Raw genomic sequence first — 20731 nt, forward strand, 5'->3', positions numbered from 1 at the left:
CCCTGGGAAAAGCAGGCTGGGGCTGAGTGCCGGTAAGGGCTCCGCTCCTGGGGCCCTGAAGGCCGAGTTGCCGGGTCGTCTTGGCCAACAAAGGGGTCTGGAAGGTGGGACTGTGCCGTCGTCCACACGGGGCGGTTTCCTCCTGCCGGACGGCAGTGTGGGCTCCCAGGCAGGCGTGGAGTGCAGACCCCAGGCTTGCAGGGTCCCAGGCGGGAGGCGGGAGCCGCCCTCGGGGAGGAGGTGTGGGCTGGGAATGTAAACAGCGGTGTGGGACCCATGCGCCTCTGGGGTGGGCCCTCTGAAGGAGCCCGCGTCCCTTCTCGTGCCGTACTTGACTGTGTAAATATTTTTCTTAGGAGTAAAGAGAGAGCCTGCATTCATGGGTAGATCTCACTTGAAAGAACTGAGAAGTATCTGTTTAGGCATAAAAGCTGAAAACAGGGTCCAAGGCGCCTTTCAAAAAAAAAAAAAAAAAATCATTTCTGTAGCTCAATCACAGCCAAGCCGATTTTTTTTTAATGCAAAAAATAAATAAATATTACCCTGCTCCCGGTTGAGAGCCCAAGCGTCTGTGTCAACACCGGCCGAGCTTTGTGCCGGGAGCCAGGGCAGCCACCGGTGACTAACCCGCCCTTCCCGGTCCCCCGGCGGGGCGGCCGGCGGGGCCACCACCCGGCTCTGCTGAAGGCCGCCGGCCGTAGACCCACCGTGGGGAGCCCCCTCCCGGGAGGGTCCCGCTCGGAAGGGAGCCCATATGGCCTCTTTCCCCCGCGACCCTGTTCCTCCAGAGCAGAAGTTGGAACCGGAGGCCGGGATTTGGACACAGGCCCCCTACTTAGCGGCTCTGTGACACGTGCCCTTTGCTCCGACTCCTGGGGCCCCTGCTTCTCCTTCTGTTTGCCAGGTCCCGACAGCTTCTGCCGGACGGGGCTGTGGACACAAGTGAGGGACTGGGGCTCCGGGAGGGGTGCCTACCGGTCCCCGTCACCACGTCCCCCCTGCTGTGGCCTCTGGGACCATGATGTCAGTACAGCGTGCACGCCAGGGAGGGTGGTGCTCCCGGCAGGACTTTGATATGGACAGAAACCTACGGGCGAGAGCTGTCCTCTAAAAACTCCGTCTTCCCAGAAAGGGGGGCGCACACGTGAGGCCGTGGGCATCCCAGGCCGAGGAAACAGGGTGAAGTGTGGCCGCTCTGTCAGTTCTGACCATTGGCTCATCCGGCCCGTTTCCAGGGCGCCGTTCAGCTGGGCAGAAACCCTCCTAAGAGGGCAGGCCACGCAGAGTCCACGGCGGCTGACCTCCAAGGGGTCACCGGCATCCGTCTTGAACCGTCCGCCCGGTCTGTGTCTCCAGCAGGACCTGAGCCCCTGGTCTCCTAGAGGTCACAGAAGGAGGCTGTGTGTGGGGACCGCGTGGGGAGGGCTCCCCATCCACCACCTGGGCCCGTGCCCGACCTCTCGGGACAACCCTGTGCCGGGCCCTGCACAGACCGAGCTGGCCCCCCACCCCCCGCGGCTCCTTCAAGGGGAGGGGCCGAGGATCCAGCTTCTGGCCGCTTCTGGGCCTGGCCGAACATCCCTGGGTGGAGAATGGCAGCAGGCGACAAGAGGGAAACGGGTCGGAGAGAGTCTGTTTGGGAGGTCGAGGCTGGGAGGTCAGTAAGTGAGAGCCGAGGGGGTTCTCTTGGGCCCCGGGCCGGGCTGGGGGCCGCGTCCGCTTCCGTCTGGTTTTGGGGGCCCACAGGGTCATGGCTCCGTTTGGGTTCCCTCCTGTGGGTCTGTTTTCAGATGCTTTAGTAAGTATTTTGAAGGGAAGGACGCCTTCTGGGATCCATTTGTGACACCGGCCCCGAAGCTCAGCCCCCCTCGGGGGACGCGCCAGGGCTCCAGAGCTGTGAACGAACGAGATGTCTGTGTGTGTGTGTGTCTACTCCGGGCCGACTTTCTGCAGAACAGAGGGTATTTATTTTAAGAGTCAAAAAAGATGTTTTGACCAACCCCACTTAGCTCAATCCTGGCACCGATACCCGCAAAAGAAGTGAAATGCCGGAGGTCAAACCTCCCTTTTTTGGCTAAAATGCTTAATCAAAACACACCTAATACTTCTGCCGGGGCGTGGAGGGGGGGTCGAGAGCAGCCGGCCAGCCAGCAACGCGCGTGCTGAGGCTCAGCTAGCAAAATAAAGAGGTTTTTCAGCAAAGCGGCAGCCGTGGCGGGGAAGGCCGGGGCCGAGAGGCTCCAGAAGGGGTGCGTCCGGTGGGTTTTCACCCGAGGTCAGTGTTGGGTGAATGGCGGATGGCGATGTGCCTGCCTGCCGAGGTGGGCTGTTACACAGGGCAGGCAGAGAGGGAAGCTGCTGGAACGGGCGTCCCCTGCTCCGAGGGGACACTCCTTTCTTCAAAGTGCCGGCCTCCCCGGTCTGCATCGTGTGACTGGGGTGGCGGGCCTCCTCCTGGTCACCTGCGGTCCTACAGCTGGGCTTCCGGCCGCCGCCCTGCAGCCCAAAGGGGGCCGAGGACCAGGCTCAGAGGAGGGGTGAAGAAACCCTGGGCCCGCCTGTCCACCCCCCACCCCGCGGAGGTGTTCCGTCCTGTCTGGTCTCCCTGCTTCCGTGTGTCAGGCATAGCAACTCTGTGGACGGTGTGGCGTGAGTGCCGTCTCCACGTCCTCATCTGACCACAGACTCCTGGGTAGGTGGCGATCCTCTCCGAGCCAGTGTGCCCAGACCTCGAGGGACTCTTCCCAGAATGGAGAAAAGAGCCTCGAGGCTGTGCAACGAGCAGATTTCCTGGGATGCTTCGTCCCATGGGGCCAGTCTGAGCCTCGGACAAAAGGCAGTGGTTCTGGCCCCCCTCAGCCCAAAGCCCATGGGACACGGTGGGTCTGGACACGGGCCGGCTGTGTAAGGGACAGCGCAGATGTGGGGAGCAAGGCCGCACTCAGGACGGGACCCGTCTTCTGGGCTCCGTGCAGGGCTGGCCGGGCTCTCCCTGAAGGCGTCTCCTGCTGCTGTGTGACCGGCGGTCTCTGGTTGAGTCAGGAGGGTCCACGCAGGTGCCTCGGATGCCGGCTGGGGAGCCCGTAGGACCGAGACTGCCGGAAGGGCCACCTCGGGGCCCCACGCTGCGGGAACATGGCCTGTGCCACCTTTAGGGACAGAGGGTGCCGTGCCCTGTTCTGCGGCCCGGAGCGGCGCGACCCCAGCTGCCTCTCTGTCCAGGTGGGGCCTCCCGCCCAGGACACTCCCCGCTGGGGAGCAGGGAGAAAGGGAGGTCAGGGCCACCAGAACTCAAAAGGAAACATGGCCGGGATGGCGCACAGGCCAACGGAGGGGCCGGCGGGCAGAGGGAGGGTGGCTCCCACCCTGGGGCCCAGGACGGGGCGTGCCGGAGACCAGAGGGCTCCCGTGTGGGGCTGTGGGCTGACAGCCCCCACCCTGGGGTGAGCACTTGGCTTCCTCGCTCTCTCCGAAGCTCTCCGTGACGTGCCCATTGGGAGGAAGAGAGCTGGGCACCGGGTGTGAGATTCCAGCAACGAGCCGTCTTCCCCACCAGGAAGAGGAAGGTGCCTCCCTGCTGATCTGCAACCAGAGGGCAGCCAACTGCACCCCCAGCCCCCACCCAGTGCCTCTGGGCCCAGGCTGGGTGCGCGGGGGGGTGAGCTGCGAGCCATGCTGGCCCGGCGTGGGGGCCTGTTGTCCCTGGTGTGCGTGCAGGCGGCACTGCCCCAGAAAGACAACATCGGCACCTCGAGAATCGCCAGGAAGGCCCAGCCTTTAACTCAAAACACGCCCCACAGACAGTTTTTCTGCTGGCGGAGGCTCGGCTGCAGCGGGAACTGCTGGGAGGCACCCCAGCTCCCTCCCACACACAAGGGGGACCCCCCCCCCCCAGGGCCACCACGGGATGGGGGCGTCCCCTTTACCAGACCCGGCCCGTGGCCTGGGCTGGAGCCACCCAAGAGGGAGCTCAGGACTTTGCCTTCGGGGCGGCCTCGGGTGCCGTGGGCAGGTCGCAGCCCTCCCAAGCCGTGTCCCCCGCTGGAGGCGGCTTCTCTGGATGCCTGACGTCCACGCTGGCGTTGTGGTTAGAGAAGCGAGTCCCCAGGCTCTTGCAGGGACGCAGTCGAGGCGGAGAAGGCCAGCCCGTGAACGGGTCCCAGGAAAGAGTCATGTGGCAGCCTCGTCACGGGGAGCCCGCTCTCCCGGGCTTTGCGGAACAGCCGCATGGTGTCCGCGACTCAGTCCCGAAGGGCCATGACTCAGGGCTCAGGACTTCCCAGGAACGGAAACCGTCCCACGGGCACTCCCCTCCCGCGGCTGCTTCCCATGGCTGTGTCCGCCGCCCAGGGGCGCTGCACGGCTCAGAAAGATAAGACGTAGTTTTTTCCTCCTGGATCCAGCTGCCCCCCGACCCCCCATAAGGGGCAGGCCCACCTGGTCTGAGGGACCTCATGACCCAAGCACGGAGCCCGCGGCTCTGTGTGGTGCTGACACAGGTCTCCGTCCTGCTAGGGGGACGTGTCCAGGGTGCCGGCCTGGGCAGCCCCCAGCGGGAGGGTGGGCCCCGTCTCTGGCTTCTGGGCGTCGGCGAGCGCAGCCCCTTCCGGAAGGAAGCCTCAGCTTTGCTGACAGTCAGGCCGTCTGCCGCGTCCTCTCGCTCCCAGTTGACCGAGCCACCGACCAGGCTTCCTGGCTCCGGATTCGGAGTGCGAAGCCGGATCATGAGGGAGTAGAAACACGGGCCCCCCGCTGGGCAGACTCGGCCCCCGGCACCTGAGGCTGACCCTGCCCCGGCCCTCGCGGGTGGGCCCCCGGCCACCCGGCTCCCCGAGGATGCCCCGGAAGGCCTCCGGGGGCTCTGCGCTGCCCACCTGCTCCGCTCAGACTCTCCCCACTTAGAACCACCTTCCAAACCGCAATTTCAGAATCTATTAAAAGAAACATAAAATCCCCAACTGGTTAGAATTCTCAACATTGAAAAATACGATTCATTGTTATTACAGCTGAGCCGGGCAGACGTGCCAGCGTTTTGGATGGTAGCACCCCGGCCCCTCACCGGCCTGCGTGGGCACTGGCCGGGGCTCCGGGCTCCGGGCTGGTGCTTTGGAAGGGCCCTGGTGTGATTTTAAGGGGACGGCAAATGAGACCCTTGGTCTGACACCATTTCTCGTGTCGTTCTTCCACTATTAGCTTCAGTCTCAGCTTCTATTCTTATGGAAACGACGTTGCGACCTATGGACACGTCTACGCCCGGGGTTTGTGATCCAGAAGGGAAAATCCCATTTATACAGCTAATTTGTCAGTTTGCTTAGCTTAGAAAGCACTCGGGGACCCGTCGCTGAAATGCTGTCCCTCTGGAGTGCAGCTTGGTGGTTTTTAAGAGGAGACGCCAGGCAGGCAAAACGCTACAGCTCTCCAAAGCCGAGCCAAGAAAAGCTCCGAGTCAAAACTGTCGGGTGGAAGAGAGACCCAGAGCGGCTGGCGCTCGCTGTCCTCGCCACCCGAGGCTGTGTCCCTGGGCAGGGGGAGGGGCGGGGGTCCTGGCGTCGCCCACCGCCCGCCGCCGGGGGAGCTGGCCGTGAACGGCCACCCTAGGGTGCTTCTGTGACCGGGCCACCGCCGCTGTCTGCCTGAGCCTGATTTCCTGTGAGAAGCTTCCTCCAAAAACCGCACGCGCTTCCCAGGGGTCTGCAGTAAAGAGCAATGCTGCCCCCTCTGATTTGCCAGGAGAGGAGAAGCGGAGCGATGGCATCGAATCACAGCCCCGCCAGCCCCGCGGTCACCGCCAGGTCGCGCCAGGCTCCAGCGGTCCACCCTCTACGCTTGCTTCCTCCGTGGCGGCTCCCCTTGGAGCGTGGCTACCGGGTCCCCGGGTGAAGCCGGCCGCTCAGCCAGGCTTGGCCTCACAGGAGAGACTGCGAGCCCCATGCAGGCGGGGATGCGTGCGTCCTCCCGCTCGCCGTGCGTGGCCCGAGGAGGGGCACGTCCAGACGGGCCCCTCTCTGCTGGCGGAGCTCAGGACACAGGAGAGAGTCCGTTGCACGTTTCGAAACGTCTTCCTGCCCCCACCGACCTGTGGTTCATAGCGTGTGGCTTGCTTTAAGGACCGGGGTGGGCCACACAGAGTGGCTCCCTCCTGGCAAGGACCCGGCTGCCTTCCCAGGGACGTGGCGTCCAGGAGGGGCCCTCGTGGTTCTCAACAAACCAGCAGACGCCGTGGGACGAAAGGCCCTGACTTCTCAACAGGGCACGTTCTTCCGTCTCACGGAGAAGCCACTGGGTCGCCCGCCCCCGGGTCATTTCCGGGGACGGACGATCTGGCCCCCGGCTTACAGCCGCCGCAGCCTGAGATGGGCATTTGGGTCCTCAGAAACTAACCCCCCCTCTCACCATTGTTTTGCAGCACATGCTGACGGATGCGGAGGTGTCGTCCCAGGAGGTCTGCATCCAAAAGGTAGGAGACCTGGTTCTGTGCCTTCTCCCTCGCCGTGGCCCGCGTGCGATCCTGAGCTAATTTGCGCGTAGCCAGGTCCGCGGTGGGAGCAATGCCTTGTCCGGGCAGAGCGCGTGCACAGGGCAGTGACGCCGACGACATTAGGGCGGACGCTTGTTTTCATCTTGTGAGCGGGTGGGGGGGGCACTGAACCGTCCTGACTCCTGAGACCCGGGAGAGTCCGCGCCCGTGGGAACACTCAGGCCACGCGGACGCGGGAAATTAAATAAACGCGGGTCATGTTTGTTTAACCGTCTTCACTGGATGCTCATGTGAAAAGAATACGGAGAGGGGAAAATCCCCACAATTGGCTGAAAATCCAACAAAGCCTTTGCTGTGCTCAGCCTCCAGAGAGGGCTCGGTCGGGCTGGGCGCTAAATGAGCGGCCCGTTAGGTGAGAGAGTGTCAGCGTGGGCGCGGCCGCCTGCTCTACCGGGGGCGATGGCGACAGCCGGGCAGCAAACATTAGTTCTACAAGATCCAGAGGCTAAACGAGGCCCAGAAAAAACCCAATACCCGGGGGGGGGGGGGGGGGGGCGTCCTGTGCACCGCGGGCTGGCCAGTCACAGAGGGGACCAGACCCAGAAATCATCCCCCAAACCCAGAAGCCGTTCACCAGAGGGGGCCCGGCTCTCCCGCCCAGCTCGGGTCACCCGCGCACACGCACACACACAGCCACACCTGCACTCGCACACGGGAGCTGACCGTCCCTTCTGGATTCTCCAGTAGAATTGCAATAGCCCTCTCCCGACACGCTTGCCTCCGAGCACTGCCCAGCGAGGCGGGGAGTCCCCCCCCCCGCCCCCCCAGGCAGGACGCAAGACAGCGTCCGGACGCTCGGGCTCCCGTCCTGTGCCGTGGCTCCCGCCGCCTGCTTACGGGGCACAGTCGGCCCTTCCCAGGGGGAGGAGGCTGAGGTGTGAGCTGGGCGTCCGTGTCCTCGAGGAGGGACAAGCACCGGCCAACATGGCAGGAGACCCCTGTGCCTGGCTGGGGGGTCTGGGCCGTGCCCTCCGCAAGGGATGGGGGACCTGCCCCTTCTCGCCAGGCTCAGCCCCAGAGGTGCCGATTTGGGAGAAAACCCTGCCAAAGAAGGCATTTTCTGACCCTGCAGTGACCTCCTGAAGGAACTCCTTCTTCTCCATAAACCACAGCGTCCGGTCCCAGCCTCACTGCCCAGGGCGGCCTGAGGCCTTTCTTCCTTAAAACGGAGCATCGATCCCCACAGACTCCTTTCCCTCTTCCAGCCTCTGGGAACAAACTCCTGTTTCCCTGAAGGATGTAAGGGGGTGGAGACTTTACACAGGTTTCCCGTATTTCAACGAATTGAGGTCTTTTCTCTTCCCGTAAAAAGGTAGCTGCAGTCAACTCCGGCCTCTTAACCTGCAGGAGAACACGAAATCTCCACTTTGCTCACCGTGAACAGGCAGCTGGCCATCTGCCGCCAGGAGGGAGGTTAGGGGTGATACGTTCCCAGTAGGACAGGCAGACGGTTATCGGGTATGGGGGCAAGGATCAAAGCACAAGGCCAGAAGGTCAAGTCAAGGGGCGTCTGGATGGCTCAGTTAAGCGTCCGACTGCCACTCAGGTCATGGTCTCGCGGTTTGTGAGTTCAAGCCCCGCGTCGGGCTCTGTGCTGACAGCTCAGAGCCTGGAGCCTGCTTCGGATTCTGTGTGCCCCTCTCTCTCTGCCCCTCCCCCGCTCACGCTCCGTCTCTCTCTCTCTCTCTCTCTCTCTCAAAAATAAATAATAAAAACATTAAAAGAAGAAGAAGGTTAAGTCTAACTGTGAGGATGGGGAGGAGGCCAGTGTCGGATGCTTTGAGCCGTGACCGAAAGAGACAGAGTGAGGACTCCAGTCGGCACATCATCTGTGGTGCTCCTGATTTGCATTTTTCTTTTGTAAACAGTCAGCCCACCGGGTGCTGGCTGACATGGTCGGGGGTCTTCCTTGAGAGCCGCCCAGGGGATGGGTGGGACCCACTCACAGTGCTTGGCGCGGGCATCCCATCAAACACAGGCCCTAGTGAGGCCCGTCGGACGGTCCCAGGTTTCCTCGGACAGAATCTGAACAGACCCGACGGTCAGGGGGGCCCAGGCCCCGGAGCGGAGTGAGCCTTGGCGGCTGTTTTGAAACAGGCCCCCTGACGCCCAGCCGGGCACCTCTGCCTTCGGCTGCCCTGCAGGCCCCTGTTCGGGGGGCGGGGGGAGCCTGCTGCCTGGAAAGGGGCTCTGCCCACCTCCTCATGCAACGCGCCCCCCCCCCCCCCCCCACACACACACACTGAGAAGCTGGTACACAGCGCTCGGCCATCCACTGAACTCTGGGATTTTTCCGGCCTCGCACTAAACTTAGACATTATCAGCTTTGGGGGCATTCAAGTATGACGGGATGGGTGCCCAGGGTCACACTGGTGGGATGATCAAAACCTAACCTTGGTGCTTAGATCTGGACCCATCCGGTTATGGTTCCATGCCCAGACGATCTGGGAGGGAGTGAAGGGTGGGGGGAGATCGGGGCTAAGGTACACACCAAATGGGTTCATGCACCGAGGCTGAAAAATGGGTGAATGCGACATTCCTTTGACCCTCTTTCCAAAAAGAAGGTTCCACTGTACAAACGGATGCATGTCACTCCCACACACACACACACACACACGACCGAATATAACCACACCTGCCTCGTGGGCTGTGTTAAGCGTGCATTTAGTGAACTCCTTGGTGATAGGAGGTGGACCTCCATTTATCAGTTTTGGGGTTTGGGATTTTTGTGTCTGGCTGAGCAGGGCTTGTGCTCCCCCACAGGCCTGGGAGCTTTAAAAATACCCCGGGGAATCGCTGGGGGGGCCTTGGGTTGGTTGCCGACAACTCTGAGCTTTGGTTATCCAGTCCTTAGGATGAGGATACTTCCCGTTCTGTTTGCGCATCAGTCAAGTGTAACAAAAGGTAATTCATGCAATCAATGGCTTGACAACAGACGCAGAAAATGTGATATTTGGTGGGAAGTCGTGGCTATAAATTCTAAGCATTAGAGACCCAGGTTGCTGGACAGGTGATGCGTGGAATCCCTCTGCTGCAGGGCGGGCAGGACCCCAGGACTGGGGAGGCTGGAGGCGCTCGCACTCAGAGGGGAGGTGGGGTTCGAACCAGGGCTGTGGCATGGCCTGAGGCACAGGGCGGGGCTCCCGTTGGCGTGACCACGCCCACAGCCTGTGAGCCACGCCCCTGACCTCCCTGCACCCCCATCCTTGGGCCACCAGCACTTCTGACACTGTGTCCCCCACAGCCCCCCAGGCCTCTCTGTCCCCTGCGCCCGCCCGGGCAGGCGCGCACCCTGGGCCGCAGCGTGACTGCAGGCCTGCGGTCCGGCCGCGTCGCCTCCTCCAGCCTCGGTGTCGGGCCTCTGGGACTGCTCCCTCCGGCGGACTCTATTTAGTCTCTGTTTACTTAGAGGGAAAGCCCGGGGCTCCAGCAGAGCAAACATCTGCGGGAGATAATCTAGTGAGTTGTCCATCCATCACTCGGGTCGCCCGGCTCCCTGGAGAGCCCTCCGGAGCCTGTAATAAAAAGGCCCAGCGAAGAGGCTTTGGGGACGAATAAAGAGCCGCGTTCAGGGCCTGCTGAAAATGGATGCAAGACGTTATTAAGACTCAATGGCCGTCTTATCAAAATCCAATAGGATAGACATTTGGCAAAAGGCTTAAATTTATTCTTTGACTTTCTGGAGGGCTTGAATTTATCCGTTAACAAGAGTGCAGTCCACCCGGGGAGATGATATCAGCTAAAAGAATTTTGATTTAATCTCTCTGGTGATATGAAAAGGGACACCAAGCCCCAGCAGCCTTCCCTTTGTCCCACTTTATCTTGTTTTCTTTGACCATCTTGAAAAGGAAGGACGTGTTAATACGGTACAACTGGGGGGGGAAGGCAAACAAAAGGAAGTGACCTTTTCCTTTTTTTATTTTTATTTCTTCTTCTCCTCCCCTTCTCCGTCTGCCCCCCCCCCCCCCCCGCCCCAGCACTCAGGAATGTGCAGCAGTAGGGGTAGGACCCCCGAGGCGCCCAGGGGGTGAGGATCACAGCCACCCAGCCAGCGCTCTGCGCCCTTCTGGGTGGGGGGGACGGGGGGGGGGGGCGATGCCACGGAGACTCGAAACTAAAGGAAGTTAATGAAGTCCCACGGCTGGAAGACGGGGCACGATGGCTCCATAAATCTCTCCCTGTCATTACGTGCAAAATGCCACAGGTCATAAAAGCCATCTGATAGGCCAGCCTGGCACTGTCCACACAGGGTGATTGATTGATAATTATTATTATTTGTGAAATGATTATTCAGATGTTAGGGCCGTGGTCTGCACCACTGGGCTGTTGTGCGCGGACGTGTTCCATAGCCTGGCCCTGGCGAAATGCCTCCGGTGTCCGGGATCCCCCCTGGGGGGACCTGGGGGCTAGGGAGGGCCGGCCAGGGAGTCAGGAAAGACAACTCTTCAAGGTCAGGAAGGCGGGAGCGGACGGGACCGACGACCGCCGAGTACCTGTTGTGCAACAATCGCTTGAGGGGCCCACACGGCCCGAGGTCCAAGCACGGTGCGACCAAGCTGGGACCGGCGGGTCCTGGCCTTGCCCACGCCCACAGACGGGTACCTGTGTTCAGTGTCTCATTCTGCGGTCTCTCTGGCCTCGTTCTGGGGGAAGCAGAGGTGTCTCCCGGGTGGCAGGGAGGGCGGTGGAGACGGAAGGGACGTGTCTGGAACACGAAGGAGGTCGGAAAATGCAGAAGCCCCAGCTTACGGCGCTGATGTGCGCAGGCTGGGTTCAGCTGGTCTTAGCGGGACGGGAAGGTTCGCTGCGGTCCTTCCGCTTTGCCCGTGCTGGCGAGGGTAGTTTCAGCCATCCTTTCCTTTTTCCACTTCACCTCCCGGCCCGCGACCCCCGGGAGCCACCGACGCCCCGTGTACCTGCAAACACGCCTTATGACCCCCCCCAAAATCTCACCAGAGACCCAAGCCCTCAGAACCCTGCAGTCACAATTAATAATTTGCATGGGGGATCGGTTATGTCTTTATGAAATCAAAGTGTGTTTAGCTGCCACGGAGACAGCCCCGAGTTGATTTTGATAATCTCGGGCTGAATAGACTTGCTTGGACGCAGTAAGCCCCGGACAAAAGGCTGGGCAGTGGCTGAAAGCCCTTTGACTACTCGTCTCTCTTTCCTTTGTTCGGGGGCCGCTGACAAAAGAGCCAGGAGTCCATTAACTCAGCGAATGAACATATAGTAAAGTCAGTGCCTCTTGAGAACAATAATGTTGAGGTCAGCTTCGGTTGCCATGGAAACTAAGTACTCCTAAGAAGTTCGCACCCCTGATTTTGCTGAATCAAAGGCTGCAAAGCGGAGAGGTGTGAGGGGGCTGAGACAGGAGTGCAGAGCACGGCCTCCGCCAGTCCCCTTCCCCAGACGGTCCCAGGGACCCTCGGCCGGCCGCCTCGGCCCAGCCTCTAGTCTGGCTTCCGGCCCCTCCGCCTCAGGAGGCCTCTGATTTCACAACTGTGACGCTTATCTGAAGAGGCCGCCTAGGTGTGACTTCGGCGGCCCCAGCGCCCTGGGCTGAGAGTCAGGCCCAAGGGAGGGGCCGCAGCCCGGAGGCTCAGCCTCACCGCTGGCGGACTCTGACCTCTGGCCACCTTGAAGCTCCTGAACTTGTCCCTGGGGGGGGGGGGGGGGCGGTGGCTGGGGGGGGGGGCACTTCCAGCCCTGATAAGGGTGATTAATGGGCGGACAGTGGCAGCATGGGAGAGCTGGGGCAGCTGCAGGGCTGGGGGACAACGTTATAAACGTAAGCTTCTTGCATTTTGCGCCCCTAAATTGGGTCGATTCCCTTTTCTCTGCCCCTGCCCCACCCTAGGGATCCCTGAAGCCAGCTTAAAGCCGCACATCAGTTTGTCACCTGCCAGGGGACCTGCTGTGCCTGAGGAAGGGCGCCCTGGGGCTGTGGGCAGGCTGTGGGGGGCCTGTTGCTCTCAGAGCCACACCTGGGAGGGGGCGGGGGGGGGGGGGAGAGTGCTTAGTTCCTCCCCTTTCTTGCAACTGAGAAAGCAACGAGCAGAGCCAAGCTGGGTTTCTTGCTCTCCCTGGAGCGCCTCCTTCGAAACAGGTTCTGAAAGCCTTCTGGGCTACAGCTTGGGGTACTTCCCGGAGGAGGCAGACGGGAGGCCCCTCGGTGCCCAACAGCAGCCGCTGGCGGGACCTGTGGGAGCAGGTGATGGGGGTCCCCCCCTCCCCCCCCCCTGCTGTGGTCAGGCCCTTCCCACCCCCACCCCCAGCCGCCCTGCACACAAGCTGCCCAAACTTAAATCTCAAAGGCAGATGAAACATCACCAGTTTCCAAGGGCAGACTCAGCACTTGGAAATACGCCTTAACCCGGAAGGTAAACAAAAGAAATTCTCCTTTGCTCCGGAGACCCGGGCAGGCTGGGCCGGTCCGGCACTGCCGCTCCCGCCCCGCCCCCCCTGCCCTCTGAATCTGGTTGGTCCTGGATGGCGTGGCCCTCAGCCTTGAGCTTGGCCTCCTGCGTTTCCGGCTCCTTCTCGGCGGGCCGAGAGATAATGGGCGTCAGCACCTTACTCGGTCCCGGCAGTCGGCTGGGTGACAAGACAGCACTTGGGCACGGCTCTGGGCAGCGGGGCCTCCTGGGGGGACGTCGAGGGTGTGGGGACGGCCACGGGCAGCGGGGCCCCCCTGGAAACCGCACCGAGCCTCGGGGTGTCCAGGGTGGCGCTCGCGGGAGGGCGCCGGGAAAGACTGTGGCACAACGCCTCTCACGCCGGGTAATGAAGCAGATTTATTATCTACATTACTGGCTTTATAGGAGCCAGATGGTGGTGTGAATAAACTCGGTAATCTTCAGGTGGGTGCAATAGCGAGTTAATTAAATTGTGCCTCACTATTAGGAGAGAAAATACATCAGCTCGGAGGCCTAGTTAGCAAGTCTTCTGCCTTAAACGCGCAGACACGCGCACCCCAGCGACGCGGGGCGTCACCGGCTGGGGGGCCTCTCCCCCACACAGATGCTCTCACGAGGAGGCCCGGCTCACCTCCGCTCGGAGAGCCCGTCACTGTCCACCCTCCTGCGTGCGAGGCCGACTTCCGGTGTTCACACACGGGCTGTCAAGGCGGGCCTGCCCTCTCCAGGGTGAAAGACATCAGTGCGAGTGGCTGTGGGCGCGGGGGACCCTCCCTCCACGCGGTCACTTGTGCCGTGCCCGCTTGTCTCTCGGGGCACGTGTCGAGCACCCCCAGGCCTCCAGGGAGGGCTGGCTCCCGAGGTCCCCTCGGTGGCGCCCCCCGCGCAGGCCCGCGTGAGGGCTTGGGGAGGCCCCTCCGCTTGGAGACGGCACGAGAGGGCCTGTGTTCAGGGGTCTCCGAGGCCTGCCTGGCCAGCGGAGACTCTCGGCAGGGAAGGCTGGGCCCTGCCCACCCCGCCTGCAAGGTCACCTGCCGTCCAAGCAAGAGGACACCCGCGCCGGCTTGCGGAGGGGACGGGTCCGCCAGCATCCCCGCTGGCCTTCCGCTCGCCGTCGCCCCTGAGCTGCGGCCCTGGCTTCCTGCGTCTGCTCCTGAGGCCACAGGCCCGGGGGTGCGGGTGGTGGCCCCCGTGGGCCCGACACCGGCCGGCACCGAGCCTCCGGCCTCGGCCCCGGCACCCACGGCAGCTTCGAGGCTCGTGTTGCTGTTGGGCCGGCCACACACGCTGCCTTGTGAGAGGGCCAGGCACCAGGAGGAGGGCCTGAGGGGGGAAGGGAGAGGCAGGTGCAGGGGGTTGTAGAGAAGAGGAATCCGGCCCCGCTTGCCCCGGCGAGGATGTCCTCTGTTTTGTCACTTACGGAGCGTCATGTCCATAATCTCGTTGGTCCCCAGTCATCCCAGACGGACGTTACTGTCCCGACTTTCCTGAGGAGGAAACTAAGGCACAGGGGGTTTAAGTCACTTGCCCAAGGCCGCGTGATTCAGCGGGGAGGCCAGGAGTCTCCAGATGCCAGCCGACGAGACCCTGAAGCCAGCGTTCTCAGGAACCATGTGCTGGCGCGTGCCTCCAGCGCCTCCCACCAGACGGAGCTCACCTACGCGCTTCAGCGTTCGGGTGGCACCAAACCGTGGCCCCCGTTGGCGCTCAGAGGAAGGGAAGCCAGAGTGAGGCTGCGCGGAGTGGAAGTGGGTGTCTCAGTCAGCTATTGCCACGTGATGCTGCATAACAAACGGTCCCCCAAACTCGGCTTAAAACAACGCTCATTTGTCCTCACCTACACGTGTGCGGGTCGGCTGCTCCAGGCTGGGCTCGGCTGTGTGGTTTGCTCTGAATGTCTGTCACCCTCCTCGGAACAGTGGGCTCCGTGGGGCGTGTTGTCCCCACGGTGATGGCAGAAGAGGGGACACGCACCGTCATCATGGGGCCTAGCTAGGCTCAGCAGGAGCGCGCCGCACCCACATCCGCAGGGCGGGAGAGCGAGCTGTGCCCGTCAGGGCAGGGATGTGGTCCTGCGGCACAGGGGGTGGAGGCGGGGACCCCGGGGCGTTCTACTGTGGCAGGCTTCCTGCAGGAGGCGGCACGGAGCTGGCACGTGACCAGTTCCCAGGTGACAAGCTAAAGCGGGGCTAGAGAACGGAGTCCGCGGCGAGGCAAGTAAATTGTGAGCACGCAGGGAAAGACAAGGATGCCTGGCCGGCTTCTGGGGCCTCTTACATGCGTCCGCCCCTTAGGAACGACCGTTTGTTCCTCGGAGGGGCTCTGGTCTGCGGTCTAGAGTTGCCAGAAAATCGCGATGCCAATCAGTCATGGGGGTGTCCCGGGTCCCTGTGCGGGAGGGAAGGTAGCCTCTTCCTTTTGTTGACATTGACCTACTGGGCACGGACCCCCAGGATTGGCGGGGAGGCGGGGGGCGGGGGCGCTACAAAGAGGCGCTCGGATGACCTCGCAGTAAAACAAGGGCTTTGCTGTCAGGCCACAGGAAGAGCCATAAGTACTCAGGGCCAAGTGACAGAAGCCAATCTGAGAAGGCTACACTGTGATGTTCTGGAAAAGACAGAACCATGGAGACAGCAGAAAGCTCGGTGTTTGCCAGGGTTTGGGAGGCAGATGGGGGTGAACAGGTGGGGCACAGGAGATTTTTAGGGCAGCGAAGCTATTCCGTGTGACCCGTGGTGGCTGCGTGAGCCTGATATTCATCCAAACCCAGAGAAAGTCCAATCCAGGAGGGACCCATCCCCCCAATATTAATGATGGGCGTTCCTTGTGACAAAAGACCACACTAACGCAAGCTATTAAAAACAGGGGAAGCTGGGAGGGGAGGAGGGTTACGGGGACCCTCCATACTTCATACGCGGGTTCCTGTAAGACTAAACTTCTCTAAAAAATAAAGAGTGTTAATTTTTTTAAGAACAGGAGTTTGGAGAAGTGGCAATCGCACACACACATCTTCTGTAAAACATAGGTGCGTGTAGAAGGACGCACATACAGGAAAAGGCTGCGTGGAAATAATACAAAAATGATGACGTCACTCTTTGCTGTGACGTGATGGCTGACTTCTTTTGAAGCGAACATCTGTCTGCGGTATTTTGGTTGTTAAATATGTTGACTTACGTGAAGAGCTTATCCAGTGCCTGGCCCACGCCAACGCCAGATGGCAAAGGACGTTACCACTGTGGTTGGTGGTGACGGCCGGCCCGTGGACGGTGTTCCCGTTTGCTGGATCATAAACCCCTCGTGGCCAAGATTCCCCATCCTGCCGACATGCCGGGCCACTCACCCATCGTGTGGGCCTCTGCCTTCCCGGAGCGCGGTACTGCGCGGCCGTCGGCCCGCCTTGTGGTTGGCCGAGCCGCGTGGCCAGTGGGCATGTCTACACCCAGCGGCCGCTTGCCGGTGTGACAGCCCCCAGAGCTCCCTGCCCTCCCACACCGCAGCCAGAAAGTTCTGGACAGCTCCCAAGGCACTTACCGTAAGCAGAGCCATGCTGTGAATCACGCGAGGCAGACGGGAGAAACGCAGCCATTTGGTCCTGTCTTCGGGGCTCCGGGCTCGTCACCGCAGCACGGCCTCATCAGTCACCCGACAACACTGACCAAGCGCCTACTGTGCGCAGTGGGATTCCTCCAGGTTGCTGCCCTCCCGGGGTTCGTGTCCTTCCCGGACCTCAGTCACCTGTGCCGATGGCCTCGTGCCCCTGGTCCCCTGGGGACGCCCAGCGGCAAAGTTCCAAGCCAGATACCCCTCGTCACGGTGGGGTGAGCTTCCGAGAGCCTCCTGTGCTGTTTTCTCTGTTCCTTTCGGGTGGCAGTGACCCCATCTTGCCACGTGGGCTTGGCCGTGTCCCCGCACGGTCGGTGATTCTAAGGAGTCAGTCCTCCGGGCAATTTTCCCTTTTTTTTTTTTTATCCCCTGTTATATACAGGGGAAATTGTGAGGATAACAAATAGATTTTGGCCAGGAAGAGTGGGATTCTTAATTTAACAGATTCACTGTGAGTGCCCCGTTTTCTTACTTAATAATATTTCCTTCTTTGAATAATACCCTCCTTCAGCACCGGCCTCTTTGTATGCTAACAGGATTCATTATTCCACCTGACATCTCCTTCCATCAGCCAAGGCTGTGTTGGCGAACGGTTTCTTCTTACCCAGTTAACAAGATGTTTCTCCAGTATAGTGTTGATAAATTAAGTAATAAAAGGCAAGACTTATTATTTTATGTTGGAACCTTGCCTCTGTTATTTCTGAGCAATGGCCAAGATTCTGAGTATTAGCCACAGAAATGTTTGCATTGCCGGGGACGGAAAATTATCACATAAAGAGAGTCTGATGTGATGTTCATCACGGATCAGCTGAGAGGGAGGAGAGATTCGAAAACAAACAAAAAATAATAACAAAACTCCTCTTCCCCAGCGCCGCGCTGGGTGTGCAGGGGACGGGCGAGCCGGTGCACGTTCAGAGTTTGCGGGAGGGCGTCCCGCGTGCGGCGGGCAGGCCGGCACTTTCTTCCTGCCTCCCAGACCAGAGGCTCCGGGTTACCAAGGCCTCGAAAGGGCAAATAATTATCGGAAGAGAGTCTGAAGCGTGGGCACCCCAGAGAGCAGCAGATATAAAATGAGGAGGAGGGATTTTGAATAGCTTTCCTCCCTTTGTGTTCCTGGTTTGGACGAGAAGGGCAGAGGCAGGAGTGAAGGAGAGCTATCGAGGGGGAGAGAGACATCAAGTTAGCCCTGGGAGAGGTCTGGCTTGGCGGGGGCCGCCCGAGCCGGGGAGCAGCGGGGGGACAAGGGGCGCCTTTGCTCCACGTCTGCCAGCGTGCAGGCCTCCAGGAGGGAGGACCAGCCTGAAGGGGGGCCTGTGTCTCTCCCCCGCTCACTCACCCAGGACGAGGGTCAAGGCCAGTGCCGACCGGAAGGTGCTCGGGTGAGCAGCCGTGGGTGGGCAGGACAGCTCCTGTGTCCGGGCCACAGCGATTGTGACTTTCCGTGTGTGAAGTCAGGCCCCAGGGAGGCAGGAGCCCCGGCTGCCCACTCGCTGCCGTGGTCCCGAGCCTGAGCCGGGTGACAGGCGTGCTGGGTGCCTCACGGCAGCTCCGCGAGGCAGATACTTTTCTTCCCTGGGGTCACACGGGCCACCTCACCCACCGCAGTCACGCAGGCAGCGGGCTGCAAACTGGGCCCCTGCCAGAAGGCCCCCAGCCCCAGACCCCGGTACAAGAGGCCCTTCCCTGGGGGCCCCGGCAAGGCATTTTCGGGACGGTCTGCCGGCTCACCCTCTGGGATCTGAACGGGAAGCGTGCGTCCCCCCCGAACCGGGTGCTGGTGGTGGGGCCTCCCCTTGGCCTGGGCTGGGGCCCACCTCCTCTCCCGGTTGGTTTCACTGGTTGTCGCCCTGTCCCCGGTCTGCCCTCCCGCCAGTGCGGCAGACGCCCCACAGACCAGCTGCCTTCAGCCTCAAAGGGCCACCGTAACGCTCCTCAAAGCCCTCGCCCCTCTTTGGCTCCCTGGTCTCCATCATGACACATCATTTGCCTCCTCGGAAACCGCCACACGCGACGCGAGGCACAGAGAGCTCTGTGTCTCCCCGTCGCCCCCTCCTGGTCCTGCCCCCGGGGCCTCACCGCCGCCTCGCTGTGACGAGGGGCGGGGGGGGGGGGGACACTGGTCCACCAGCAGGACAAACAGCCCTGCGAACCCCAGCAAGCGCCCCTGCCCCGCTGCACCCGTGGGAGTACTTCCAGAGCTGTCCTGGTTCCTGTGGTGTCGGGGTCCAGACCCCCAAGCCCAGCTTTAGGGACGTCCCGCTCAGCTAAGCCCAAAGGCTGCCTTTCTGCTCGGCCTCCAATGAGCTGCCGAGCGGCCGCCATGCAGGCCTATCCACGGCGCTCTCTAAGGACCTGGGAGGTCTGGTGCTGGAAAGTTCTTAGAAGGCAAAGGATCGCACGAGGCTTTCTTCATCCTCTGGGACTCATCTGCAGAGTGCGGGTGATAACAGCTCCTGCCCCAGAGTTCTGGTTAGCGATTACATGACATACTATGCATACAGCACACGTTCAATAGCACCCGGCCCGTGCTTAGGACTCAGAGTGAGACCAAGGTGGTGACCGTGGGGGAGACGGACACGACGGTGGTGGTGATGATGTTGGTGCTTGTGATAACGGTGGTGAGTCTTTGAGAGCCCATCCAGACGCAGTCCTTACATGAGGAAGCCAAGAACCCAGGCGAGATCCACAGAAAGATCAGAAGACCCCCCCCCCCCCCTGGCCCCGAAACTCCGGTTTGGGCTCTGCCACCAGTGGGTGTGACCTGGGCAAGAGTCACTTAACCTCTCGGGACCTTGTTTTCCGACCTGGAGGCATAGGACAGACAATCTGTACCCCACTCGAGTTCCTGGACTGGGAGGAGACCAGAGATAAGGCTAGCGCGGGGCCCTGGCGGGTACCTCACAAACACGAGGCGGCACTGAGAGAAAAAAACAACAGGAACAGACGGAAAGAAAACTCATAAACGTCCCTCACATACCGGCCCTCCGAGATGACCTCTCGCATGGAGAAGCAGGCCTTGGGGAGTTAATGAGAAATACAGGACTTCCTGCAAGATAGCGAGTGAATTGTGAGCCGTGAATTACTTTTTTCCTTTGAAAAATGATGTAGTCGGGTCAAAATATCTTTGCATCTCAAACACTTGAGTCCCTTTGTCCTGGGGGCTGACACAACTTGGTTTCCATGCAGCCTCACAATGCGTGGAAACATCTTTTGACTGCCAGACGGCCCTTCCGATAAGCCGGCCAATTCATAACGTGCGTTCAAAAAGCTGTAGCGGGTGAGAAGGCAGAGGCCTTTGCGAAGTCTGTTTACACAGCAGCGAGAAGCCTTTTCAGCCCCTTGGTAAACAGGCCCGAGCACAGGCTATTGAGCGAGCACCGGGGCGGGTGAGGGCCGGTGCACAGGACAGCCGCCTGCCCGCCCACACTCCACTCCGGCCGAGCCCTCCGGGCAGGCCGGCCCGGTCGCCCCTCCGCTGCCACGCGGGGGGCCCAGGTGCTGCGATGGCACGGCCTGCCTCGTGGAAGGGGCCTTTCCCTCACAGCCTGGGTCACCCTCCACCCTGGCCGCGGCCCGGAAATGCCCCCGGCCGCTGGCGGGTCTGGGGTGCTCTTACTTGCTGCCATTCTGGGCCATGAGGCGGCACGACGGGAAGGGGCCGTGCCGTGGACCCCTCCGTCCCCTTTCCTTTCCAGGCCACCTACCCCACTGTCCCAAAGCCGAACGACGGCCCCACCGCAGGGTGTTTTCTGGGCGAAAGACTGAGCACCGAGCCCACTTGCTCACGTGGCTGGTGCTTCCTTGGGCACTTGTATTTGCTACAAAAGACTGGCTATGGGGCCGACCGTCTAGATAGATCGGCGCCCCCTTAACAGGGGACGGACGAGGCACAGAGAGGTTAAGTACCCTGCCCAACGTCACGCAGCGGTGAGAGGTGGAACCAGGGTTCAAAGCGGGGTCATCTGGCTCCGTGCTTTTAAGCAGTCGGATGCAATGCTGTTCAACAGGTGTCTGTTTGCCAAGTAAATGTGCCTTTGCTCACCCAGGCGGGTCCCTGGACTCTGATGACCCAGCACTCCTTTCTTTTCTTGAGAGACTCTGCTCCGAGCACTCTGTCAGCACAGGGGACTCCAGGGGTCAGCACCCCGCTGAGGGAAGGTGGGAGTCCATC

The 20731-nt window shown here is 61.2% G+C and overlaps 1 protein-coding gene across 5 annotated transcripts in view; it reads left to right on the plus strand.

The window, feature by feature from the left end:
• PRDM16 (PR/SET domain 16) overlaps window positions 1–20731 on the plus strand; it is a 315820-nt gene that overhangs the window by 146613 nt on the left and 148476 nt on the right. For all 5 annotated transcript variants that reach the window (XM_045475378.1, XM_045475380.1, XM_045475379.1 and 2 more), the window contains exon 3: window positions 6407–6457. In XM_045475378.1, the coding sequence (XP_045331334.1) occupies window positions 6407–6457 (51 nt within the window). The remainder of the gene's footprint in view (window positions 1–6406; window positions 6458–20731) is intronic.

The sequence above is a fragment of the Leopardus geoffroyi genome, chromosome C1, assembly GCF_018350155.1.
Source record: "Leopardus geoffroyi isolate Oge1 chromosome C1, O.geoffroyi_Oge1_pat1.0, whole genome shotgun sequence".
Lineage (NCBI taxonomy): Eukaryota > Metazoa > Chordata > Mammalia > Carnivora > Felidae > Leopardus > Leopardus geoffroyi.